We start from the raw sequence: 27,746 nt of genomic DNA on the forward strand, positions 1-27,746 counted from the left end.
AGTTCAAGACCAGCCTGGCCAATATGGCAAAACCTTGTCTCTACTAAAAATATAAAAGTTAGCCAGGTGTGGTGGTGGGTGCCTGTAATCCAAGCTACTCAGGAGGCTGAGGCAGGAGAATCACTTGAACTTGGGAGGCGGAGGTTGCAGTGAGCCGAGATTGCGCCACTGCACTCCAGCCTGGGCAATAGAGTGAGACTGTCTCAAAAAAAAGAAAAAAAATTGTATAGGACAGCTTTTTGTTTTTGGTTACAAACTATCCAGGAATGAGGATTAAGATATTAATACTTTTATATGTTAATTGTTGAATAAGTTCTCTTTGGTCAACAAGAATGTAAATATCTCCATTTTGTTCTTTAAAAAAATCGATCTAACTTTCTTATGACCATCACCCCTGCACCCTTCCTAACTACATCAACAAGCCCAAATGAAAAACAAAATCACCTACTTCCTCTTGACTCTAAATATGAAAGTCAAAATCGGTACAGTCTTTAAAACATTTTGAGTTTAGAGTTTCTAAAGGATTAAAATTATCATATATTTTAATAATGTCCACACAGCCCTGCCTTCAATGGAAATAGTTTAGATTGCAATCAAAGTGAGCCATGTCTGCCACCATAAAGCTTTGCTGAAAATAGTGTGAAATTGTGAGGATTCTAGTTGTCCTGGGACTCTTTTCAATGGGGAAGCTTGATAAGATATTGTGACAATGCATCAACTTTTTGGTTTCCGTACCAGCAGAACAGTCATGAACTGTTGAACATAGTCATGAACTGTTGGCTGTTTAGCTGTGCTGAGCGTTTTGATTTTAACAACCCAGATAGCCCATGTAAGAATGAGGATTTACTCACAATATTGTGGGCCTGTGTGACAAGTTTTAATGGAGAAAAGGTTACATTTGCATATCCCCATTTCCATTAACATTTCTAAAGTGAAGCCCAGTCACAAATGAAAGTTACGAGTTTGGTTACTGTGGGAAATTGTAGAGGGTTCTCATTTCTCCTCTTCTTAGTTGTATACAATACCTGACATTTCTAGAGAGCCCATGCTGGGTGCCAGCCACTGCTCTAAGGGGTTCACATATATTATTTCTAATCATCCCAATAATACTCCCAGGTAGGAATTTTTACCTCAGTGGGACAGATGGACTCGATATTCATCTACACAGTGAGCACCTCCCTGCCAGCCAGCAAGACTCAGACCCAAGCCCAAGGCTGCAGAGACAGTTAATGGCGGAGCAGGATTCAAACCAAGTCTGATTGCATCCAAAGACCATTTCCCACTCTAGCACGCTGCCTCCCAAGGGGAGTTAGGAAGAAAGGAAATTATTTTGAAAGGGCAAATTGTACTGCTAGCTAAAGCAGTGTCTCCCTTTACAGTAAGAGTTCTTCAAATAAGTATAATGTCTAAATGAATACATATCAGTGAAAGGTTATAAGGTTTATAAAACCTTCAGCAGTATTACATAGATTTTAAGAGAAATGTATCCCTTTTGGCAGTCTTAAAGTAAAAATTACTAGAAAATATCTAGCTCTTAGTAGTTGATCAAGCACTTTCATATATATTATTTTATTTTGGCATTTTAAGAGAAATGCAGTAAAATAGGTGGTATTATTCTTTATATATTGATCCATGGAAACCAAGGCCAGCAAGATCTAAGGGACTGTCCTGTATTTATGGGATAAAAGGGACAGAGCCAGATGTTCAAATTTTGAACTTCTTGACAGGTATTCTGCTGCCAAATCCTGTGCTCATTCTAGTACAACAGTCAAGGAGGGAAAGATTTACAACATCCTTGCTCAACAAAACTAATCAAATACAGTACATGTTGAGACCAGAGCTTCTCAACTCGGGCTCTGGTGGCATTTGGGGACCAATAATTCTTTGTTATGGGGACTGTCCCGTGCACTGCATAAGGTTGGCTGCTTCCCTGGCCTCTATCCACTGGATGCCAGCAGTGCCTTCCACGGGTGCCATCCAAAACTGTCTTCAGGCTTTGCTAAATGTCCTCGGAGGGGCACTGTTTTAGACGCTATTTATTCTTTAGACATTGTCTTTTAAAAATCACTGTTTTAGACATTATTTCAAGAGAATGATTATAGCAGGCAACATAGTTTTATGGCTATATTTATGGATTCGAGAGGAGACAACTAGAATTTTATTCCAGCTTCATCACCTAAGTTCAATAACACCTTAAGTTGCCTCTTCTGTAAGATGAAAATAAACCACACGATGTTCGTTAAGGTTTAGAACATTAAAGTGTGTGACCAGAGAATCTTGGCGACTGACTTTTAGTATGCACTCCCATTATGACTGGAGATTATTATCTTCCTGTTGTGTAATTCTAAACAAATCTTACTTGATTTCTTTTTCACAACAGTATCCACAGACCAGGTCCAGATTCTTTTGTATTTGAATGAATGATCTTTCATGATCTCATCTCAAACTTGCTTTCCAGCCCCTGCTCCAACTCCCCCTGTTCCCAGACAGCCGTCCTCTCTGGAGGCCCCCATCCCCTTCAGAGCCATGCCCCAGACATGCTGAATGGCTCCCCTTTCCCAAATAACCGACCCCCCACCCCCGGTGACTCCACACCTTGGCAGGTGCTGTTCCCTCCTCTGGTATTTGTTCTTTCCAGAACTTTTTTGTCTTACAAGATCCTCTTTGTCCTTAAGGATTAAGACCTTATGTGAAGAAACCATACTATACACTGAATTCTGGCCAAAATGATCCAGACAGACTATTTTCTGCAGGCCTGCTGCTATTTCTCTGGGGTATATCTCCATGATCAGCAAAAAGAAAACCAAACGGAATCTCATCTAAGCGAAACAAAACTGTTATAGAAAAAGAGCCTTGGAGATAAATCATTCCCCCAGACTTTCTGCTGGAGGGTGCTCTTTTAGCATCTATTTTGTGAAATTGAGGAGAACATTTGAAAAGATTAGTCTTTTCTTAGTGGGTAACTGCTGCAGTGACTGAGTCCTGAGGGACTGCCAATTAGAATAAACCAGAAGTCAACTGCCTGGAGACACAATCAACTCCAACCCAATTTCTGGGAAGCTGGTTTAAGGCCAGAGGATCTGAATGCTAACTTACGTTCACCTTCCAGTCTTGTCTGGCTTAATGATCTGGGCTTTTTCTCCTTCACTCCCTTTCACTGTGCCCCAGAGTTGCTCCCCATAAATGTTGCACCTTCACGTCACCCTCACAGATTGTTGTCTAAGTGCAGTGGGAAGCCACTGGAGAGTCTTAAGCCACAGAGTTGTGAGATGCGATGGAGGCATAGAGAAGGCTGCTCAGGTTAGCAGCATGGAGAAGGACTCCTCTGTGTGTGTCTGTGTGTGTTGGGTGTGTGAGTGTATGTTGGGTGTGTTTGAGCGTGTTGGATGTGTGTGTGTGTGTACATGTTGGGTGTGTGTATTGGGTGTGTGTGTGTTGGGTGTTAGGTGTGTGTGGTGTGTGTGCATGTGTGTTGGGGTGGGTGTGTGTGTTGGGTGTGTGTGTTTGGTGTGTGTGTTGGGTGTGTATGCATGATGTGGGTGTATATGTATTGGGTGTGTGTGTGTTGTGTGTATATGGGGTGTGTGTGTGCTCAGTGTGTGTGTTGGGTGTGTGTTGGGGATGTGTGTGCTGAGTGTATGTGTTTTGGGTGTGTGTGGGTTGGGGTGTGTGTGCTGAGTGTATGTGTTGGGTGTGTATTGGGGGTGTGTGTGCTAAGTGTATGTGTGTGTTGGGTGTGTGGGGGTTGGGGGTGTGTGTGCTGAGTGTATTTGTCTGTTGGATGTGTGTGTGTTGGGTGTGTGTGTGCTGAGTGTATGTGTGTTTTGGGTGTGTGTGTTGGGTGTCTGTGTGTGCATGTTGGATGTGTGTATTGGGTGAGTGTTGGGCGTTGGGTGTGTGTGTTTGGTGTGTATGTACATCTGTGTTGGGGTGTGTGTGTGTTGGGTGTGTGTGTGCTGAGTGTATGTGTGTGTTGGGTGTGTGTTTTGAGTGTGTGTGTTGGGTGTGTGTGTGTTGGGTGTGTGTGTTTGAGTGTATGAGTGTGTGTGTGTTGGGTTTGTGTGTGTTGGGTGTGTGTATGTTGGGTGTGTGTGAGTGTGTGTCAGTGTGTGTGTTGGGTGTGTGTGAGAGTGTGTTGGGTGTGTGTTGGGTGTGTGTGTGTTGGGTGTGTGTGTGTTGGGTGTGTGTGTTTGAGTGTATGAGTGTGTGTGTGTTGGGTGTGTGTGTGTTGGGTGTGTGTATGCTGGGTGTGTGTGAGTGTGTGTCAGTGTGTGTGTTGGGTGTGTGAGTGTGTGTGAATGTGTGTGTGTGTTGAGTGTATGTGTGTTGGGTGTGTGTGTTGGGGGTGTGTGTGTGTGTGTTGTGTGGCTAATCTAGGAATGACTCTTGCTCTTCTAAGAGTCACTGGTAGAACTGTGGAAACACTGTCCATGTCCAAGCCCTTTCTTCATTCGTTAGCACCTTCATTCTTTCAAAACACGTTTATGTGGAGTCCATCTGGTGTCAGGGAGAACTGTAGGAGCCAGCTGACAAAGATGACCAACAGAGTTGGGGCCCTGGCCTCAGAGCCTACCAGAGTGAAGCGAGAGATGGTCACCTCATGGCCCACAGTATGACGGTGTCATCCTCCACTGGGCATTGCGTGGATAGGAGTTGGGACAGGATTCCCCGAGGAAGTTGTAAAGAGCCTGAGGCCCCGCATTTGAGTGAGAGGCCACTGGGCCAGGCAGGCCAGGGGACAGGAGGACAGGAGCAGAGGCAGGCCAGGGCCAGGCAGAAGCCTGTGAGGCAGGAGTGGGCGAGCCCAGCAAGGCCTCCAAGGTCATGGGAGTCTCTTAGACTCTCAAGGATGGTGGGAGCCATAGTAGGGTGTGGAGCAGGAAAGTAGCACAATCACGTGTGCGTATCTGCGTATTTAAATGTATTTAAATGCCTCAGGTGGGAAGAGTGGTGATTGGGAGGTGGGAGGAGACTTGCAGGTCAGCAGAGTGAAGGTGAGGTCTGGGAGAACAGAAGTGGGGAGGGAAGGGATGCTTGGGATTCCAGAGGTTTTGGGCTTGGGGACAGGGCAGAGCTGGCAGCAGCCTTTCTTTTGACCTAGTGTGAGGGACGTGGATCCCTTCTGCACTCATGAGTCTTTGGAATGTTCATCCTTCCCGTCTTGAGTTTGAGGAGGGTGTGTGCAAGCACATGTGCACAGGTGCACGCATGTGTGCAAAGAGCCCCTAAACCTGTTCCCTAGGGTTCTTGTTCAAAAGGTGCACTTGGCATATGCCGTATAAGCCATCACCTAATAGAGCAATTCCTGACTGGTTAGTAAAACAGATTAAAATGAATCCTTTATTAATCACTTTCCGAAAGCATAGGTTTACCTGAATTCATCTTAGCCATCCAGTGTCTCCACACTCCTAATTTTAATTTACAGGTATTTAGTAGATTTTGAATTAATTTGCATAAAGAATATAATTCTAGAGGGCTACTTTTATAAGAAGGACTGTGCTATCTGAGCCTTGCAGACGTGGTTTAGAATTATAAAACAAAAGAAATTAAATTTGAAAGAAAAACAGGCTTTACATTTTTAATTCTATGATTGTTTTCTACTGTGATCACATAGCCAAGAAGGATTCAATAGTTTGTTCATTATCAGCAATCACTTGAGTAGGTTTCTTCACAAGTATATTATTATACTGTATGTCTTTCTGAGTATGTGTGTGTGTGTATATATATATAGTGTGTATGTATATCTGTGTGTATATATATAATGTGTATATCTGTGTGTGTATATATAATCTGTCTGACTGTATGTAAATTTATAAAATGCTCAGTGCACATTAAATAGAATGCTTTATCTTTCCAATAAAAACGAAGCGATTTCAAGAGGTATTCTATTTCATATTTTATTCACTTGCTGTAAAGGAAGCACCAACATGTTTCAAGGTTTGCTTGACAACCTCTACCAATTGTGATAAAGGAAAGATAAAGAGAAGAGGTTAAAATCTTTGAGGACACTTTTAACCTTTGTCTGTTCCTTCTCTGTCCCATTTTTCATGCCTTCTCTTCCCAGATGACAGCGTCGACCTGGCATTGATAGGATGTATGCTTTTGAGTTGTTTCATGAGGAAGAGAGGTGGTTGCAGAACTGGCTCATTTCTCTTCCAGCCTGTCCTTTGGATAAATAGTGCCCTTTGGTGGCTTGTGGGGTCAAGTTTTTACCTGTGGTCTTGGAGGTTGCTATTTTATTTCTCTGTTAAAAATTGGTTCCCTGCTGCAGGGATAGAATTCATACAGTTGGTCCTGTTAGCAGCATGGTCTAACTGGTTGAGTGGAGAGATTTAATAAAAGAATATTTCTTTGTATGACAGTACAATCAAGATAATGTTTTAGAATGGACTTAAATATTTTAAACCATATTGCTTAAGGTGACAACCAGCTTCTTGGAGTAGCTCAGATGTAAAAAGGAGGAGACAGGAAAAAAAAAGTGCAATGCATAAAATGTATTAACATTCTGCAAATAATTCTAGCTTCTTAAATAAATAATTTCCTTTTATAAAGTCAATATGTTATTACATTTTTATCCCCAGAGAATCATGTAGGCCCCTGTCTATTTTTAAAGAAGAGATTGTGAAAATAACAACAGTAATAAAAATAATAATGATATAAACATTGGCTGCTATCACAACATTTTGGATTGGACTCATCCAATTCTGTTTTCTCTTGTCTGATAATTTAGCTTAATCCTGTGCCTGAATCAGACTATTGAAACAATATACTAGAATAGATATGACCTCTATACCTGATCCACTTAAGACGGACGTGGTGACACATGCCTGTAACCCCAGCTATTTGGGAGGCTGAGGTAGGAGGATCGCTTGAGCCCAGGAGTTTGAGGCTGCGGTGAGCTATAATTATGCCACTGCACTCCAGCCTGGGTGACACAGTAAGACCCCATCTCTTAAAAAAGTTAAAAATAAATAAATGAATAATCCACTCAAGCTTAAATGAAAATGTGTATATTAAAATCATATGCTATTTTAGGTTATTTTTTCATAATCTTTATTAACGTGTAACTTCAGTTGATAGATTGATCTGTATATATAATCTATAAAACCAATATATGTAGTATACACGTTTGCACTTGAAAACTATTTACTAGGCTGGGCGCGCTGGCTCACGCCTGTAATCCCAGCACTTTGGGAGGCCGAGGTGGGCGGATCACGAGGTCAGGAGATCGAGATCATCCTGGCTAACACAGTGAAACTGCATCTCTACTAAAAATACAAAAAATTGGCCAGGCGTGGTGGTGGGTGCCTGTAGTCCCAGCTACTTGGGAGACTGTGGCAGGAGAATGGCGTGAACCCGGGAGGCGGAGCTTGCAGTGAGCTGAGATCGCTCCACTGCACTCCAGCCTGGGCGACAGAGTGAGATTCTGTCTAAAAAAAAAAAAAAAGAAAAGAAAGAAAACTATTTACTCAAGGGAATCTCTTCCAAATCCCCTTAAATGGGTCTGCATGTAAGAAAACCAGAACAGTCATTTATGAAATATTTTCTTTTAGAGTCAGGTACATTTCATACACGAGCTAACCATGTGTTAACAGTGTGGTAGGATTTCTCTCTCATATTCTCCCCCCTTCTTTCCTTTTGTTCAGAGAATTTGGATGGAGAGACCCGGAACTGCCGGAAGTGATTCAGATGTTGCAGCACCAGTTTCCCTCGGTCCAGTCTAACGCGGCAGCCTACTTGCAACACCTCTGTTTTGGAGACAACAAAATTAAAGCAGAGGTCAGTGCTCCTTGGATTCTGAAATGATTGGTGTCAGATTCATAAGCACTTGGATCTTCTTAATGTTGATGGGGAAAAGAATTAGGAGAACTGAAGTTATGCTTTTAAAATTTAGATCTATATTTATGACTAGAACATAGCATGTTTCATCTAATTGATTAGCATGCCTGTTCATGCGTTCTTCGTTTTTTAGTATTTGAATACCGAGGAACGGAGGACCAATAGTGTATGCTAGTTATTAATAGAGGCTGGATTGTCAAATGCCATACTTGGAACGTGATTTGTCTTTCTCTTCCCAATTCCGACTCTGGGAGTTTTCTCTGCCCCTAAATCCTAAAGACATACTAAGCATCAATTGTTATCTCCAAATTACAATAAAATTGTTATAGTCAGTATAAGCTATGACCTGTCCTTCCTGAAGAACTCATTGACAGGATAAGGACTCTAGGCACTAAATTGGCTTTGTGTTATAACCAAGTGTTTGGTGCTATTTACAAACGAATAATGGATTAAATGTGGATATGTGTTCCATTAAGGAGACTATTGTCCATGTCCGTCATGTAAACAACTGTTAACATGCTCTGTGTTTTTGGGATACATGAAGTGCATATATTATGCTGTGTGATATTTTTGGAAAATCACAGTGGTCACTGCAGCCAAATCTAAGTTTTTTAGACAAGGGACAAGCATTTGCTTATAAGGAACTGAGTAGTCAATTTTTTAAAAAAGATTTTATAAACTATAATGAGTCATCTTTATGGCATGTAAGCAATTCTGGGGATGAGTCTAAATTAGTTTAAGAGTGGAAAGAGAGATTTGAAGATAAAATTGCAATTTATTGTAGATTTTGCTTGCTTGCATTGGGATATACATAGCCTCATGGCTTTTTATTTTTTCCATCTGTCTTCCCCTGGGACTGCAAAGAACATGGTCCATGTTTGTTCTTATCAGGAAAGTCCTGTTTCTTTGTGGAATGAATATAGAGCAATGGTTCTCAACCAGGTGTGATTTTGTCCCAAAGTACATTTGATATCTGGAGACATCTTTGGTTGTCACAGCTGGAGGAGGCTGTGGGTATCCCTTGTAGAGATCAGGGATGCTGCTAAACATCCCAGAAAGTGCAGGGCAGCCCCCCAAAGAGAATCACCCAGCCCCAAATGTCAGCAGTGCCAAAGTTTAGATACAGAGAAATATTGTCCATCTAAGAAAAATTTTAAATGTGAAAAAATACCAACTGTTAAAGTGACCTAAAAATGCATTAAAGTTATGTGACTCCTGTCCCAAACATATGTTAACTTAGTCATTCTCTATTTTTAATAGAAAAAAAAATGGCCATGCAAAATAAAGGACAGATTTCTGACTGGGGGATCACATACCATCATCATATGTTGTCTTTTTTTGAAGACCATAACTTTTCTCTTTTTTGAAGACTGTAACTTTTCTTTCAGTCTTCTTTTTTGAAGACTATAACTTTGAGGGTTTCTCTGAAGGTCATGAAAGCATTTCATTTCATCGTTAGCATGAATTGATTCAAGAGTGTTGTAGTGCCCCGCCGAAGTGGGATGGACTCCCACCCAAAATTTGGTTGTTCTGATGCCAAGGTTGCTGGCATGACTCACACACCAAGAGGGCCTGAAAAGGTGTCACTTACACAGTGAGGCTTTCCGGGCCAAGCACAGTGGCTCCCAGGCATGTCCAAAATTGTCTTGAGAAAGCTTATGGAAAGGAAACTGTCGTGGAGTTTTTATGGTTGTAGGAAGTCGGTTCGCATATGCAGACTGGTCCTTGTACGGGTTGAAACTCCTGCAGATACCAAAAAAGGAAGCTCTTGAGTTTTATCAGCTTGCTCAGATGTGGAAGGAAGGGTGAGGCTTCAAAGCTGTCAGCAGTCAAACATCAAGAGATAGAGTCAGACTCTATTACAAGGAGTCACCCGGCCAGGCAATGCAGGCTTCATGGCCCAGGGAAGTCTGAAGTCATGGTCTAACTGGCTCTGTAAACGTGATCCATGGGCCAGCCTTGGGGCCTCTCAGTGGTGATGCCACCTGATAAGAGCTGTAGTGACAGCAGCTGTAGACTTGTTTCCAGCTACATCAGAATGACCCCCAGTGCACTGTGGTGAACACAGGCCTTCCAGTGAAGGGGCAACCAGCACATGAGTCATGGCAGATGGATGAGCTTCCCGGGCTGACTTTCCTGCTTACCAGCTCAGTCACCTTGAACTACCTGATTATCCTGGGGCCTCTTTTCTAATCTTTAAAATGAAGATACTGATACCTTCTCTGTAGAATCTTTGCAAGAATTAAATGACTTAACATATACAAACTGCTTAGTAGCGAAATGTGCATTCATCCACCTTCTTTTTGGCCAGGAACAGTTAAGACACTAAAGTTATTGTTTTATTTTATGTATATTTCTAAGTGTCAGTGTATATATATGTGTCTCTGTGTGTACATGTGTCTGTGTGTGTGCCTGTGTCTCTGTGTGCATATGTGTGTCTGTCTCTGCGTGTGTGTACATATGTGTGCTTCTGTTTATTTTTTAATTTTGCTGTGGGTGCCATCAAGGTTGCCTGTATCACTTCTCACTGTTTGGGGTGGCCCCCAGCAGCTGGCACTCCTAGCAGCAGTTCATGTTATTGATGGCAGCCCTCCATGCTACCTTCTAAAGGCTGCAAACACTTCCAGGCCCCATGATAATGTTCCCAGGGGACCTGCGAGGCTGGGATGAGAAGGAAGGGAAGGGTGGTATATGACTGAGTGCGCATCCTGATCCCGAGTTGACAAAATGAGATTGAAGTTAGTAAGCATTAGCCAAAGGAACATGGGAAGTGCAAAAGGCTTAAATAAAACACAGAGGAAGCTTCCAGAGTTTCCCTTTCTTTCTCCCATTCAGTCACATAGGGAGGCGTGCATATGTGCATACACACATACACACACACACACACAGACACGTAAACTCTAATAAGGATTCTACACAGATCTATTTTGTTCTCTCATCCTCACTCAAAGATCAAACTGTTAGTAATTGGTTCTGCCTTTGTGACAGATGGCTGCCTGTCGTGTTTTCATACACAGACATTGCATTTTGTAATTACCTGTTGTCCAAATACTAATTTTGCAGGCACTAGCCTTTCCAAATTTACTCAGTCCTCTAGTCTTTCTACGGCATTTTATTGAACTGATTTAGCCCTTCAGTCTACATTTCATCATTCATATTGACTTTGCTCACACAATGGGTAGGCCATTGAACGAAGGGCAGAATTACATCTTCCATATGCAGAGGGTCATAAATCATGCCTTTCTTGTTCCTTATTCCTGTGATTTGTACGGTTTTCATATAATAAAGCCAAGAACATCAATTTTTTTTCAAAATGATGCCAGATCTTATATGTGCAATTTTGAGAATTTGCTTCCGTAAGTCAGCAGATAAAATCCTCATCCCTGGCTTTTCCTGCTGCTCTAGTGAACTTGGATTTAAGACCATCTCCTCAGTTCCCCTCTGTATTAGTCCATTCTCATGCTGCTATGAAGAAATACCCAAGACTGGGCAGTTTATAAAGAAGAGAGGTTTAATGGACTCACGGTTCTGCATGGCTGGGGAGGCCTCAGGAAACTTATAATCATGGCACAAGGTACCTCTTCAGGTACCTTCTACAAAAGAGAGATTGAGTACAAGCAGGGGAAATGCCAGACACTTATAAAACTATCAGATCTTGTGAGAACTCACTCACTATCATGAGAACAGCAGTAGGGGGAACCGCCCACATGATCCAGTTACCTCCACCTGGTCCTACCCTTGACATCTGGGGATTATTATAATTCAAAATGAGATTTGGGTGGGGACACAGAGCCAAACGATATCATTCCACCCCTGGCCCCTCCCAAGTCTCATGTCCTGACATTTTAAAACACAATCATGTTTTCCCAACAATCCCCAAAGTCTTAACTCATTTCAGCATTAACCCAAAAGTCCAAGTCCAAAGTCTCATCTGAGACAAGGCAAGTCTCTTCTACCTATAAGCCTGTAAAATCAAACACAAGTTAGTTCCTTCCAAGATACAATGGGGTACAGGCATTGGGTAAATACATCTTTTCCAAGTGGGAGAAATTGGCCAAAACAAGGGGGCTACAGGCCCCATGCAAGCTCGAAATCCAATAGGGCAATCATTAAACCTTAAAGTTCCAAAATGACCTCCTTTGACTTCATGTCTGACTCGCAGGTCACGCTGATGCAAGAGATGGGCTCCCATGGCCTTGAGCAGCTCTGCCCTATGGCTTTGCAGGGTACAGCCCCACTCCCAGCTGCTTTCACAGTCTGATGTTGAGTGTCTGCAGCTTTTCCAGGCACATGGCGCAAGCTGTCAGTGGATCTACCATTCTGGGTCCTGGAGGATGGTGACCCTCTTCTCACAGCTCCACTAGGCAGTGCCCCAGTGGGGACTCTGTGTGGGGGCTCCAACCCCTTGTTTCTCTTCCTCACTGCACTAGCAGAGGTTCTCTATGAGGGCTCCACCCCTGCAACAAACCTCTGCCTGGACATTCAGGGCATTTCCACACATCCTGTGAAATCTAGGCAGAGGTTCTCAAACCTCAATTCTTGACTTTTGTGCACCCACGGACTCAGCACAACATGGAAGCCACCAAGGCTTGGGGCTCACACCCTCTGAAGCAATGGCCTGAGCTGTACCTTGGCCCCTATTAGCCATGGCTGGAGCCAAAGCATCTGGGACGCAGGGCACCATGTCCTGAGGCTGCACAGAGCAGAGAGGCCCTGGGCCAAGCCCACAAAACCATTTTTCCCTCCCACAGGCCTCCATGCCTGTGAAGGGAGGGGATGCCCTGAAGGTCTCTGACATGCCCTGGAGACATTTTCCCCATTGTCTTGGTGATTAACGTTCATTTGGCTTCTTGTTACTTATGTAAATTTCTGCAGCAAGCTTGAATTTATCCCCAGAAAATGAGTTTTCCTTTTCTATCACATTATTGGGCCTCAAATTTTTCAAACTTTTATGCTCTGCTTCCTCTTGAATGGTTTGTGGCCTAGAAATTTCTTCTGCCACATACCCTAAATCATCTCTCTCAGTTTCAAAGCCCCACAGATCTCTAGAGCAGGAGCAAAATGCTACCAGTCTCTTTTCTAAAGCATAGCAAGAGTCATCTTTGCTCCAGTTCCCAAGAAGTTCTGCATATCTATCTGAGACCACCTCAGCCTGGACTTCCTTGTCCATATCACTATCAGCATTTTGGTCAAAGCCATTCAGCAAGTCTCTAGGAACTTCCAAACTTTTGTACTTCTATGTATCTTCTTCTGAGCCCTCCAAACTGTTCCAACCTCTGCCCATTACCTAGTTTCAAAGAAGCTTCCATGTTTTCAAGTCTGTTTACAACAACAGCCCACTCCTGGTACCAATCTACTCAACACTGGGTTATTTATAAAAAAAAAGAGGTTTAATGGACTCACAGGACTGGAGAGGCCTCAGAAAACTTACAATCATGGCAGAAGGCACCTTTTCATGGGGGCAGGAGAAAGAATGTATTCAAGCAGGGGAAATGTCAGATGCTCAGATCTCGTGAGACTCACTCATTATCACGAGAACACCATGGAGGAAACCACCCCCATGGTCTGATTACCTTCACCTGGTCCTGCCCTTGACACATGGGGATTTTTACAATTCAAAGTGAGATTTGGGTGGGGACACAGAACCAAACCATATCACCCTCCCAGCAGTGAGGTGAACTGAGGAGGGAGGGCTGGGTGGGATCTAGCTCAGCAATCTCCAGTGACTAAGGCAGAGTTTGAATTCCACTGAGTTCTCTGATCCAGGGTAGGACATTAGCTTTAAATACTTTGTAGATCAGCAAGTTTTTAAAAACTGAGATAGAGGTGTAGTGACATAGGCAGTAGTCAGAGCCAGACTGAGATAAGATCAGAAGAAAAGCAGTCAAGGAAAAATTAAAGAGGATGGGAGAAGGAGAAGGAATAAAGTGAGGGTTCAGGTGATTGCTGCAAACACAGTAAGTTTGTGTGGTCCATATTCATGGGCAAATGAATATCTGAGATGGAGGTGGATCCTCCCACTTTAAAGGGTGCAGGCATGATTAGTGTGGATGGATGGCAGTACTCCTTGAACTGTGTCTGTCATCTACACTGTCTCCTAGATTGTTGGGAAGGTCACCATAAATTAAGCCTTTAGACAGAGGAATTATTAAACATGGACACTTCCTCAGGTGTATGGACTATAAGCATCTTTTAGGAGGTGTCTAAATGTTGCTAACTTTTGCGGATTTTTAATGAATCCTTTCTTCATTCTTTTGGAAACTCACCTCAGCTAAGAATATTATGATTATCCCATTGATTTGGGGATACTAAGTGCATTTCATGGGTAGTGAGGATTGCAGTTTATTTATGTTCCTCCTGCCTGTACTTTCCCCCATTTCTTCCATTGCACACACCAGAGTTGGCATGCAGGTGGCACCCCCTTTCATATACAGACAGTTATACAAAAAGAGGAGTATATATATGTATGTATATGTGTATATATACACAGTTATACAAAAAGAGGAGTGTGTATATATATATATATATATACACACACACAATATGGCTGCATTCAAGGTAATATGTATCTTAGTGGTTTAAAAGTGTTTGCACATTTTCAAGTGGCAAATAGGGATTATTTATAAATGTTTAAATATTTCTATTGATTTATTTATTTTTAGAGACAAGGACTGTTTCTGTCACCCAGGCTGGAGTGCAGTGGTGTGCAATCATAGCGTGCTGTAGCCTTGAACTGGGCACAAGTGGTCCTCAGCCTTAACCTCTCAAGTAGCTGGGATTATAGGTGTGCACCACCATGCCCAGCTAAATATTTTATTTTGTTATAAGTTAATAAACCAATTAACTTTTTAAAACTTTAAGTTAATCTAACCAAAATTATAAATGTTCAAATAATTGGAAAATGTATTTTCTTTTAAACATAGACCATCCTTATTAACATGCCTCATTTTTAAACATGCCTTATTTCAAAAATTCAAACTTTATTATGTGACTTTATATGTGAGAAGGATTGACTTGTACTCCTTTCTTTTTGATAGAAATGTCTGGTGACCAGCACTGATAAAGATGTAATTTAAGGTTTCGTCCTGATTACTTTTTGTTATATCAAAAAGTAGCTTCAGCTGTCTTATATATGAAGTGTTTACAGATCTTATATAATAAACTTACACAGGCCCAAGATAAGAACTCTTGCTCTAGGAAATCAATATTGATTTTATTTTTCTAACTCCTAACAATCTTTCCAATTACCTTATCATCCTAACTGCTATAAAACATTTTTGTTTTTAAAGAAATGAAATTTTCAGTCCTAGTGGAAAGCAAAAGAGTGTACTGATAGCTTGCTTTGTGTTAGTGGAAGGGTCCAAATATCAATAGCATATAGATCCTGTCTTTAAGGAATCTGGCTGGGTGTGGTGGCTCATGCCTGTAATCCTAGCACTTTTGGAGGCTGAGGTGGGAGGATTGCTTAAGCTCAGGAGACTGGCATCAGCAACATAGCCAGACCCTGTCTCTACAAAAAATGCAAAAATTAGCTGGGCATGGTGGTGCCCCACTGTAGTCCCTGCTACTTGACAGGCTGAGGCAGGAGGATCTCTTGAGCCTGGGAGGACGAGGCTGCAGTAAGTGGAGATCATGCCACTGCACTCCAGCCTGGGTGACAGAGTAAGACTCTGTCTCAAAAAAAAAAAAAAAAATCCATACCTGCAGGACAGAAAATAAGTAAACAGGACATTCTAATAGCATGTGTTAGGCATGATGGAGAGGTGAAGCCACAGCAGTAAAATGAGCATTCAAATTCTTTTTTTTTTTTTCTTTTTTTTTGAGAGAGAGAGACAGAGTCTCCTCTGTTGCCTAGGCTGGAGTGCAGTGGCACGATATTGGCTCGCTGCAACCTCTGCCCCCTGGGTACAAGTGATTCTCCTGCCTCAGCCTCCCAAGCTGCTAGAATTACAGGCATTCACCACCACGCCTGGCTAATTTTTGTATTTTTAGTAGAGACGGGTTTTCACCATGTTGGCCAGGCTGGTCATGAACCCCTGACCTCAGGAGATCCACCAGCCTTGCCCTCCCAAAGAGCTGGGATTACAGGCATGAACCATCACGCCCAGCCAACAGGGCATTCTAATACCATGTGTTAGGCATGATGAAGAGATGAAGCCACAGCTGGCGAGAGTCCAGCTTACATCCCAGGCTTGTGGAGTCAGGGAAAACAGCCTGCTTCCTACACTGATGGCCACGCTAAGTCTTAAATTAGAAGTTGCCAGAAAAATATAACCTAAGGCATACCCACTTAGAACTCATGGAAGACAGCTCATATTTGCAGTTGTCTGTTTGTGTGTCTGTGTGTCTAGACTAGATAGTTGCAATATACTTATATCATTTATACTAATATTTTGGCTAAATTCAGATTACCTTTAAGTATGGAACATAGAAATTGATTTCTGTGCATGAAATATGCATACCTTTCCCCTCCCCCATAACTTTTTATTCCAACAAATTTAGAACATTTCATCTGTTAAAAAAATTGAGACTTGTTCCTGTCTACTAGACTTAAAGTGCTTCATAATTTCTATTTTATTCTTAGTTCTTTCTACCTCATATAGTTCGAGCGAATGTGCTATTCATCTTTTCAGTCGACTACCTTTGAATCATTTCTTCTCTTTCTTTCATCATAAATTGTTACACATTTTTGGAAAAGAGCCTGTATTTCTTTGATTAAATATCAGTAGAGAGGATACCACTGAGCTTATAGCAACGGCTTTGGAGCCAGGCTGCCTGCATTTGAACCCTGGCTGCTGTACTACTTTCTAGCTCCATGACCTTGAGCAAGTTTCTTTACCTCTCTGAGACTCAGTCTCCCAGACTATGAAACTGCATTGAGACTCCATATCATGGCAGAGAGAACACACGTAGACTGCCAGCACAGAGCAGGTGGCAAAGGAGTATGAGTTATTTTTAGCATGTGCTGCAAAATAAATAAGGAAATCTCTTTCCAACAGTTAAATGTAAAACCAATTCCATAGTTTTATAGACAGAATACTTGTATTGTTCATCATCCACATTTTGAGATCTGCTATTGTCAGCAAAGGAAGTTGAACACACACACACAGTGTGTGGCTCTGTGCTAAGCCACTGTTTACACAACTAGATTCAACTACTGCCCTTTAGGAAGTTAGAATCAAAGAGCCATCTGCACATACCAACATAAAGCAACATATAGACCCAAATACTTGATATATTGATATGTGAAAGTGGAACTAATTCATATTCAACAGATAATCACTGAGCAGCTATAAAGTTGCAGGCTCTGTTTTTGACCTCAATAATCCAGCAGTGAACAAAATAGACCCCCATGAGTAGGGGGAAGCAACAATAAACACATACAGGCTGATATTGTTTGGCCATGTCCCCATACAAATCTCGAATTGTAGCTCCCATAATTCCCACATGTCATGGGAGGGACCCAGTGGGAGGTAATTGAATCATGAGGATAGGTCTTTCTTGTGCTGTTCTTGTGATAGTAAATAAGTCTCATGAGATTTGATGGTTTTATAAAGGGGAGTTTCCCTGCACAAATTCTCTCTTTGTTGGACGCCATGTAAGATGTCCCTTTACTCTTTCTTCATCTTCCGCCATGATTGTGAGGCCTCCCCAGTCATGTGGAACTGTGAGTCAATTGAACCTCTTTCCTTTATAAATTATCTAGTGTCGAGTGTGTCTTTATCAGACATGTGAAAAAGGACTAATACACAGGCATACATTCATCATGGGTGAGATGGTGATGTGGGCTATGGAGGAAATACAACACAGTAAAGCGGGTGGACAGCAATAAGGAGTGGGTGAAGAGAGGCAGCTGCCATTCTGTAGAAAATGGTCAGGAAAGCCATCTCTGAGAAGTAGCCTCGGAGCAGAGCTTGAAGGCAGTCAGAGAGAGTACCTCAGAGCTAGATCTCTAAGATATGTGCTCATTTGTGCTTGCTTCCAAGGGCTGTGGGAACCAAGTGCCACAAACTGAGAGATGTGGAACAATGGAAATCTGTTCTCTCATGATGCTGGAGGCTACAAGTCCAAGATTGAGAAGGGGCAGGGCCATGGTCACTCTGAAACTCAGGGTGGAATCCTTCCTTGCCTCTGCCTGGCTTCTGCTGGTGGCCGCCAGTACTCAGCATTCTTTGGCTTTATCTCTAATCTCTGCCTCTGTCTTCACGTGGCCATCTCCTCTAGGCGTGTTTCTTTCTGTATCTCTTCTCCTCTTCTTATAAGGGCTTATGTTGTACTGGATTAGGACCTAGCCTATCTTAACTTGATTACATCTGTGTAGACCCTATTTCCAAACAAGGTCACGTTTGTAGGCCCCAGGTACTAGGGTTTCAATATATCTTTTGTGGGGGACGATATTCAACCTATAACAAGGAGTAACAAAGAGTGTGGCAGGAACCTAGCAAGTGAGGTGGCGAGGGGTAGGAGGTGAGATCAGACAGGTAATATCCCAGGGTTGGATCACATAAACCACGTAGGCCAGTGCCTTATTATTAATATCAGAGGAGAAGGAGCTGGGTGTGCTTTTTGGCAGGGTGGTTTGGAAAGAAACACATCTTAAGAAACAGTGCTTCACCAGGTTGTGGAATCTATGAAATGGTCAAAGGAGGTATAAAAGAAGAGGAAGAGAATCTCTGAAGAAGATGGGAAATGGGTAAATTCACTGGGTAGTGTCAACCAAGAACAGGTGAAAGACCAAACTGCAGTTCAAGAAGACAAGGCGGTGTTTATAGGGGTCTTAATGTTAGGAATTATAATTCAGGAAACAATTTGGCTTCTGAAGAGACAGAGGGGAGTAGAGGATTTTAACAGAAAACCAAAAGGAAGCTCAGAGTGATTACACAAGTTGTTTTGGAGAATTATCATTGGTAGAGGTGGCTGACTTAGAACATGCGTCCATAGTTTACTGGTGGTCGCTGTTCAGGGGTTGCAATGCTGGAGAAATTCAGCTGTTTTCCAGAATGTGGTGGTCACTGCAGTTTGACCCACTTCAAAGGTCAAGACAATTCCTCATTTTTTTGTTGTTGCTGTTGCCAGTTAGCAAGACACACAGGCAGTCTTTCTCACAATGACTTTCTGACTCCAATTTAGAGCTCTGAACCACAGAGACACCATTTCATATATCACACTTCACAGCAGGATTGCCCAGGAAGATGTAAAAGAAGCCAAAAAGGGCTGCCCAGTAACCTACAGTAGCCTCTTGTAATAATCCAAAAATGACTGAGAAAGTATGATAAAAACAAAGAAAGTGTCATAAAAACAAAGTGACTTATTGGATCTGAAGGAGATGTGAATGATTTATGATAGGACATGTAATCCGTAATTAGGAAGTAAACCAGAAAGACTCAGAAATAAGAGAATGTTAGTAAGTGGGAGAAACTGGAGGGGCATTTGACTAAGAACCTTCCAGAACAGCACTGTGGAAGAGTCCAGGAGCCACGAGGCAAGATGAAGCTCTCCTGTGAGGTTGGCCACCAGGATACTAGCGGTCATGCACACAGCCTGCAGGAAACAGCTGGGTGACACGTGACAAGTTAGGTCAGCACAAAGAAAAAGAAGGAAGGCAGTGACTTTAACAAACAGAGCTATAATTCCTATTTCAAAAAGATATGGAATCTTGTCATGTTTAAATACAGCCAGGGAAGGAGGAAGAAGAGAGCAAGGAATGTGCTGAGGGTCAGTGTACCAGGCCTCGGTGGAGGGGTTTGCTCTGTGGAGAAGTTAAAGCTTCTCAGGGTCTACAACCTTTGTGAACACAAGAGAGATGTGATATGTGATCCACAGTGAGCACTACTGCAGCCAGAGGCCAATATATTTTTCCATTTTCATGAAGGCTTGGTCCTTCACACATGAAGGATGATGGACGAGGCACACTCAGGAATTATTGGGCCAGTGCTTTGAGTGGAAAGGACCATGAGTCATCCTCAGTGGAGGAGATAATAAGAAGGCAATATTGCTAACAGCCTGGGACAGAATTACAACTAAAGAGGACAAATACCGCTGCATGGAGGTATAGATCAACTTGGAGGGTAAGGCAGAATCATGGACTCAGAATACAGGGGAAAAAGCCGAGTAAGAAGGCCTCCAGAGACACCAAATCATGGCGATTCAGTCGTGTTTTTACTTACCAATAGATGGGACAGATGAGACGCAGGGGATCCCAGGCCAGGTGGGCCACTGCTACTAGCTGCCATATGCATCTCTTTTTTGCACATTGTATACCTCTCTACCCTCCTATCTCCACTGCCTGCTCTTTTTAACTCTCCTTTCTCCTCCTTTTCCTCCTAAACCTAAGCTGATTCTAGCATCCTGTAGCCATCAAGAGGCTTGTCCTGGCCTTGGAGATTTTCCCTGCAGGCTAAAGAGATTTTAGGGCTCCTCCAACAAAGGCTTCTCCTCCCAAATGTCAGGGACGGATCAGATGTCAGCGTGACAGTTCTGTGTGAGGTGCCAAATGAGCACCTCTCCTGGCTCTAGAGGTCACTGAGTAGAGACTTCAGTAGATATGGCTCCCCCAGGACCAAGTTCAAGGGCCCAGTTCTTGATAGAAGAGCTAATCTCTCTAGGGGCAGTAGAGACCTCACTGGTTTGATGATCTTTTCCATTTAGAAGTTTAACAGGAGAACTAGGAGAGGAAAGGAAGCTACACTGGGGGAAGATGGGGCCTAAGGATGGGAATAGCCCTTAAAGTTTGTAGGAGGCAGCAAGAAAGGAAAACTGGCATCTTCTTCCCCAACTGGCTGTCAACTCAGCTTCTGAGCTGGTGACTTGCCTTGGGCTGCTGGAGTACAGTGGGGAGATCACACAGGGATTCAGCCAGACTTTGAGCAAGGACTGTATTCCTTTATGCTTAAAGGTCTCTTCAAGGAAGATGGACAAGGGCAGGGTCACAGGGGAGAGAAGAGACTAGTGATGGAGGGATTTAGATGTGTTCCTGCAGGAGCATGGCAGAAGGGGTGAAGCAAGGTGTAGGCATCAAAGATGTAGGGCCAAAGATGCAAAGATATGGGGTGGCAGAGAGCTTCAGCCACCTAACTGGCCCCTGCTAAAGCCCAGGAGTCACTTTGGCAGAGATGGCCCACAGACATAGGCAGTGGCCTGGTGGCCTCTAGCCTGCCTTTATGTAAGGAAACACCTCTTCCTTCTCCCTCCCACCTCCAATGAGAAAGGAGAAAGAACAGGGTGGAAGGAGATGGGTGGGAAGGGCACACCAGGGGGCTGGAGCTCACGTCCAGCCTGCTTCAGGAGGTGGGATGTTGGAGATGGGGAAGGGGAAAGGATGGAAGTGGTAAAATGGACAGGCTTATTCCTTTTTATTTTTTTGAGACAGGGTCTCACTATCTCCCAGGCTGGAGTGCAGTGGTGTGATCAGGGTTCACTGCAGCCTTGACCTCCTGAACTCAAGAAATCCTCCTGCTTTGGCCATCCAAGTAGCTGGGACTACAGACAATGGCCACCATGCCATACTAATTTTTTAATTTTTTGTAGAGACAGAGTCTCCCTATGTTGCCCAGGATGATCTTGAACTCCCAGACTCAAGTGATCCTCCAGCCTTTGCCTCCCAAAGTGCTGAGAATACAGGCGTGAGCCAACACACCCCACAAGGCTTTTTCTTTATAACCAGAAGGAGACCATTTTAATAGCCCAAAGTGAATGAAGTTAAGGAATCAGACCAATATTGTGATGAAATGTAGCTACCCTGCAGCGAGGCAAGACTCCTGATTAAAACCACCAGGTACACAAAGTTCTCTTTGCAAAACAGACGTGAGTCAGACAGCAGTCTCTGAAACTGGGTCATGACTTGCGAACAATGATGCAAAAGGTATTTTTCAGATCTCTTTGAAGTTTCCTTTCTGGGTTTGCTAAATATCACTTTGGGTTATTTTAACTCCATTTCTTCTTTGGGCCATGCTTCCCTTCTATTTTAATGGGTCTTCTTTTTATCTTCCCCCGGCCTCTCCACCCACCCACAAAAGGTTTGTAGTCTTTGCAATGGTGAGCAGAAGAAACAGATGACCTGTGTGAATGTCAGTCCATTCGCATTTGCATCACAGGTGAAGGAGCCGGCACTCACTGAGGGATTTCTCACTGTGCTTTGCCGTTTTGATGCATTTCTGATATGTCATCGTTTAGAGAAGAAGACCTGTACCTGAAGAACTAGTTGCTTTTTCAGGGACATAGTTCAACTTTATATCCACCATAAACTTCTTCATCTGGCATTCTGGTCATTTCTTTTGCTTTAGTCTGTAGGGGAAGTGGCAGCAAAACCTTGGCCTTTCTCCTCCTGGTGACACTTGGCTTCTTATTGCTACCGACTCAGCACCCTCAGGCCTTGTTTCCAAGTAAAAATCTCTAAATCGTTGAACCAAGGAAGATGCACCTTGTTTATCTGTCATTTTCTTGATTTTTCCCTTCCAGACGTTCTCCAGGTTTTTCTGGCTCACAGAACTGGAGAGAACATTTTGTGAAAATACTGAGAAAAACAATACAAGAAGGCTTCGTATCATGTGATGTCCATGCATAGATTATAAGGCGCCGTCATCTCCTAAGATTTCATTGCAGTTATGAGCTTTCCTGTGTTTTTGCAATCTCTGTTTCATTAATCCACCCTATGCAAATGATCTTAGACTTACTGCTTTTGAGCCTCTGATCACTCTTCCAACCTTATCTTCCAAGGTTATTGTTCCAGTTCATTCTAAATCTAAAGATTTAGACCTCCTCAACCTGGTGGAACTACAAATGCATAATAACCCTGCTCTGTGGGCACCTATATGTGCCATCTTGGAAATAGTTAACACAATGGAGGGGAAGAGCCTCCCTGACTTGAACAGGTGCCCCAGTTGGCTGACTTTAAATGTATGCAAATTTCTGGCTTGACCATGTTTCAGTCATTTCATATCAGATGCTGATCGGAAGAGCTGTGTCTTCCTATTAGATGCACTTCAGCATTACAAATGTTTGTTAAATGTTTCAAGAAAAGCTATAGGTGCTCATTATATGACTACTCTAGTTTGTTAGCCCTAGTGCACTTTTTAACCATGCTCCAAACATAAGAAAAAAAAATTTGCTTTGCTAAGAGCTCTTCAAAATTCACATTGCTCTTCTGTACTTACAATCCTTCTTAATTAATTTGCCTCTTGCATGACAAGTAGAACACTGAGTTGGCATTAACTCTTTTGTTATTTGCATTTAATTGTACTTATGGGATGATTTCTGTGTTTCCTGTGGATCTATACAGGCTCTCTTCAACTTCCAAAGATTGTTTGAAAGAATCTTGCAATTGAAATGTATGTCCCCTGGAAACGGTGTGATATATTAGGAGATTAGGCCCACACAAGCTTTGTTAAGCCAAAAAGTCTCTGAACTCTAGCAGTGGGTGAATAATACTGGCATATCCAATCTCTAAGTATTTATGGAGACGGTCAAAGAGCATTCCAGTAGCACGCCTAGGACTCGTCCCAGCACACCCTTGCATAGAAGGGTATGTTCGCTGCACAGTTTCCTTTCAAGCTTTGGAATGGAAGTGGGCATTATCGTTGCTACTGACCCCAGGTGATCAAATCTGTTGTCTGGGCAGGGGTCCAGGGAAAATGGAGACAAATGAAAAGGAGCACAGAGACAATGACAGTGCCATTGTTAGGAGGGCTGGGTGAGCTTTGGGACTCCAAGTGTGGACTGAATGAAGGAGATGTGAGGAGTAGAAGCTCCTGTCTGCATTTCCCTTAAATCCCAGAGGAACTTCTCAGACTTCACCGACTGCCTGGCACTCCCTTCATTTAATTCTGCTTAACCTAACTAATATTCTTTCTGTTGCCACCATCTATGGTGCTTTTAAGCCAGTTTCCCTCTTTCCTCTTTACTGGGGAATGAGACACAACCTCCCAGCTGTTCCTTATTCTTTTCTGTGTAATGCAAACACACTCTCAATTTTTTTTTATGGATTTTTACCATCTTCACAGGTGATGGAGAAGCATACCAGGAGTTAAATGTTTCCCTCTTGTATGTCCCTCTTCTGTTTTTCTCTCATGTTGTGAAGACACTAATAATAATATTGTGTACAAATGATAAAATAGTGACATGGACAGTTGAGCAGAACGCTTCCCTTCAGTTGTCTTACAGAGCTCCCCTTTCAAGATGGAGCTGTTTGGCAATGACTGGTGAGTGGAGTTGGGGAGGTGGAGTGAGAAGTAGGCCCCCTATTCACAGGCTAGAACAACTCTACCCTATTCTAAGAGATACTGAAATTAGACCACAGAAGAAAGAACTCTATCAACAGAGATCTAAAATTTCAGAGCTGAATAATTTCCAAAGTTCTTTTCCTGGGCCAAAGTCATGGTGTCCTGAGGGGAGATTCTGATCCTTTGACTTTTTCAGCTTCTGAAGGCTGGCTGCATTCCTTAGCTTGTGGTCTCTTCCTTCATCTTCAGATTTCATCATTCTGACCTCTGACTCTAACATCACATCCCCTCTCTCTGCTTTCTTCTTATAAGGACTCTTGTGATGACACTGGGACCATCCAGATAATCCAGAACAAATGTCCCATCTCAAGTTTCTTAATCACAGCAGCAAAGTCCCTTTTGCTATGTAAGGTCATATATTCACAGGGATTAAGACCTGGACATCTTCAGGGAGGAGAATTACTCAGCCTATCATAGAAGTACTTGTCCACCGATAAGTAAAACCTAAATACCTTGGAAGAAAAAAGAAATAAAAACTGATGTTCTTCTCTCCTCTGTAAGATTCTAGGAAATTTAGAGTATTTATGCTTAAGTTAGCTGATTTGAAAAATTCCCTGATGGAGTTTCAGGAAGGGAGGAAACATGGTGATCTTGAAGAAGGATTTTGACTCCATTTGATTCTTGTGATGGTGGGAGGATTAATAGTTGAAGTGGGTGAGGAGGACCAGCCAGGTGACCCCCACTGCATGGGGATGGCTGGTCTACTCTTCCACCACTTCTAGCGAGAGATCTGGGACCACATGCTGAGGCTACTTTTATGGCCATTGGTTGGGAAACCACATTTTACACTGAGCTTGATCAGTGTCATTATACCTGGCCATCATACTAAAGAACTGGAGGCTGCTCAGAGAGAGAAAGGAATGGTGGCTGTTTAAAATGAAAGGTCTCATCTCATATCCAGCCACACCCTATGTGCAGGCCAGGGTGAGCTTCCACATGAGGGGACAGGTGTGATGAAAATGGTGGGTATACCTGTTGTAATTGTGCACATTGACTGAGTGCTTCTCTGCCAGAAAGACCCAGCAATCCCCAAACGAAAACAAGATGGATTTCCTGGGAAGGGACTGGTGACATCTTTATTAACTAAGGATGTCACAGAGGCTGGTCTCCTGGCTCGCAACACCTCTCTATACAGATGGCTTATTGGACCAAAGCAGTCAGCTTTTCTGGGTTGACTTTATAGATTATTAAGGTCTAAATAAAGTGGTGCTCCATGTGGCTTTGACAGTATTCAACGTAGTTCAAGCTAAAAAGGAAGCTTGGTAGGCACCAGGGGCTTACAGTACTGTCATCCATATGAAAAATGCCTTTTTTTCAATCCTAGTTTCTGAGAAAAAGCCAATCTCAATTTGCCTTTATTTGAGAGACCACACACAATCTATTTTAACAGTTTTCACACAAAGCTATGCTCATTCCCTTACCCATGGCCCAAAACTTTTATGTAGGGATCCAGACTTACTAATGATAAAAGATACTCTGATATGCAACTTTACTGGTATAATGATTATCGGGCTTACAAATGAGAAGACTGTCAGAATTGGCACCAGCATGACTCCGATGACAAGATGATGCTGGCTTGTCAATTCTGGAGAATTATGAGGATGACTCAACAGGGAAAATTTGAAGAATCAGGGATATTTGTCAACTGACGAAAAAATATTTCCCTGATGCTACCCTGAAATGAGTAAGAAATATAACACTTGGTACAACTCCTTGGATCCTGGAGAAATCCTATCTTATATTCAGGGATATTGTTAAGTCCCATTAGAAAAAAAAGAGAAAAAAGAAAAAAGATGAAGAGGAAAAGGAAGGAAGGAGGAAGAAGGGAAGGAGGAAGGAGGAAGAAGGGAGGGAGGAAGGGAGGAAAGAGGGAAGAAATGAAGGGAGGGAGGGAGGGATTTATTTTTTAAGGTGGTCCCAAACAACAAGAAGCTCTCAAGGTCTTCAGTGGATAATAATATGAGCCGCAACCTTGGATGCCTAAGATCCACAAACTGCTTTACCCAAATAGCAACAAACACCCAAAGAGATTGGAGTTCATGGCAAAAGCTAGTAGGGGCAACAGAAAGACAACCTTAAGCTTTTGAACATACTGACCACCAGAGTCCACCATTAAATACTTACCTTTTGAAAAGTGATTAGTGGCTTGCTCTTAGGCACTGGTAGAGAATGCTTGCATCCCTAGGAGACATTTCGGCCTGAAATTCCTGTTAGACCCTGGAAAATTTCAAATACAGACATAAAAAGGGTCTGCCCCGAAAACTCTCTAATTAAATGTAAGGATTTCCTTAATAAATTCCTATGTTATGCCAGAGATGTCCACTAAATGCATGAGCAGGAAGCCTCAGAATTCAGGTCTCTCTGCATCCTTTCTGATGCTTCATTCTTTTCCACAATGAAATCATAGGCACTGCCTATGACTCTTTATCAGAACAAGGCCAGTGATAAATATTAACAGGAGTTGCAGACAAGAGCACAAGATGATGGAGAACACTTTTGAAAAGCCACCTCCTTCCTCCCTGGTTTGTGGGAAAGTTAATGTTAACAGGACAAAAAGCAAAACCAAAATACCAGAGCACATCTTCCCAGTTGACCAGGCTGTATTCTCTTGAATGACTCATCTGAAAAGATGCTAGTTATAATGAACGATTTCTTACTTGTGTAGACAGGATTAGCCATCCATTGTGCAATCTGCCACCTTGGGAAGACTTTTTCTGTCTTCCGTCATTGAAATTGTCTGAAAAGAGAGTCATTTAACAGTGGTTTGTGGACAATGGCCAGTGAGTTGACCATTGAGTCAAGAAAATGGACAAAGAGTACTTCACACTTGGTACTTCTTGGTACATAGAAGTGCAATGTGTGCACAGCACACATTGAGATTGCCTTGGTCCTATCAGACTTATATTTAGGCGGGCAGTATAGATCCACCTCCTTCAGTAGGCACCTCTTCCAGCAGCCAAAGAACGAGCCCTGGTGGTTATAGCAGGAGGATGATCTATTGGTTACAACCTCCTGGAGGGAGCAGCTTGGACTTTGGGAATGAGTGGGCACAGCAACCCTATGCTGTTTGCAGGTGTGCTGATCAAAGCAGCCACTTCTTATCCAGCGAGCCTGAAGTGCTCCTCATGAGCACATAACTTTGCAGCAGATTTTCCACCTATGTATGAGCACTGTATTGCTGCTGTAACAAATTTCCACACCCTTAGTGACTTCATATGACATACACTTACTATCTGGTAGCTCTGGGGCTCAGAATGCAAAATTGGTCTCACTGGGCTAACATCCCAGTGTTGGCAGGTTTGTGTTCCTTTCTGGAGGCTCTAGGGTGAAGTCTGTTTTCTCTCATTTTCCAGCTTCTGGAGGCTTCTTGCATTCCTTGGTCCATGGCCCCTTCACTCTTCAAAGCCAGCAATGGCTGGTTGAGTCTGTCTCACACTGTTGTTCTTCTGTTCTGACTCTCCTGCCACTCTCTTCGACTTTGGAAGGAACTTTTTGGTTGCATGGAGCTCACCCAGATAGTTAATGTTAGACTCTTTAAGATCAGCTAATTAGCAGCCTTCATTCCATCTTCAACCTTAATTCCTCTTTTCCGTGTAACATGACATATTCACAGGTTTCAGGCATCGGGAC

The 27,746-nt window shown here is 42.8% G+C and overlaps 1 protein-coding gene across 4 annotated transcripts in view; it reads left to right on the forward strand.

Moving 5' to 3' along the window:
* The window catches only part of CTNND2 (catenin delta 2), a 928,369-nt gene that overhangs the window by 656,968 nt on the left and 243,655 nt on the right, over positions 1 to 27,746 (forward strand). For all 4 annotated transcript variants that reach the window (XM_031003315.3, XM_031003313.3, XM_031003314.3 and 1 more), the window contains one exon: positions 7,647 to 7,779. In XM_031003315.3, coding sequence (XP_030859175.3) covers positions 7,647 to 7,779 — 133 coding nt within the window. The remainder of the gene's footprint in view (positions 1 to 7,646; positions 7,780 to 27,746) is intronic.

Source organism: Gorilla gorilla, chromosome 19 (genome assembly GCF_029281585.2).
Source record: "Gorilla gorilla gorilla isolate KB3781 chromosome 19, NHGRI_mGorGor1-v2.1_pri, whole genome shotgun sequence".
Taxonomy (NCBI): domain Eukaryota; kingdom Metazoa; phylum Chordata; class Mammalia; order Primates; family Hominidae; genus Gorilla; species Gorilla gorilla.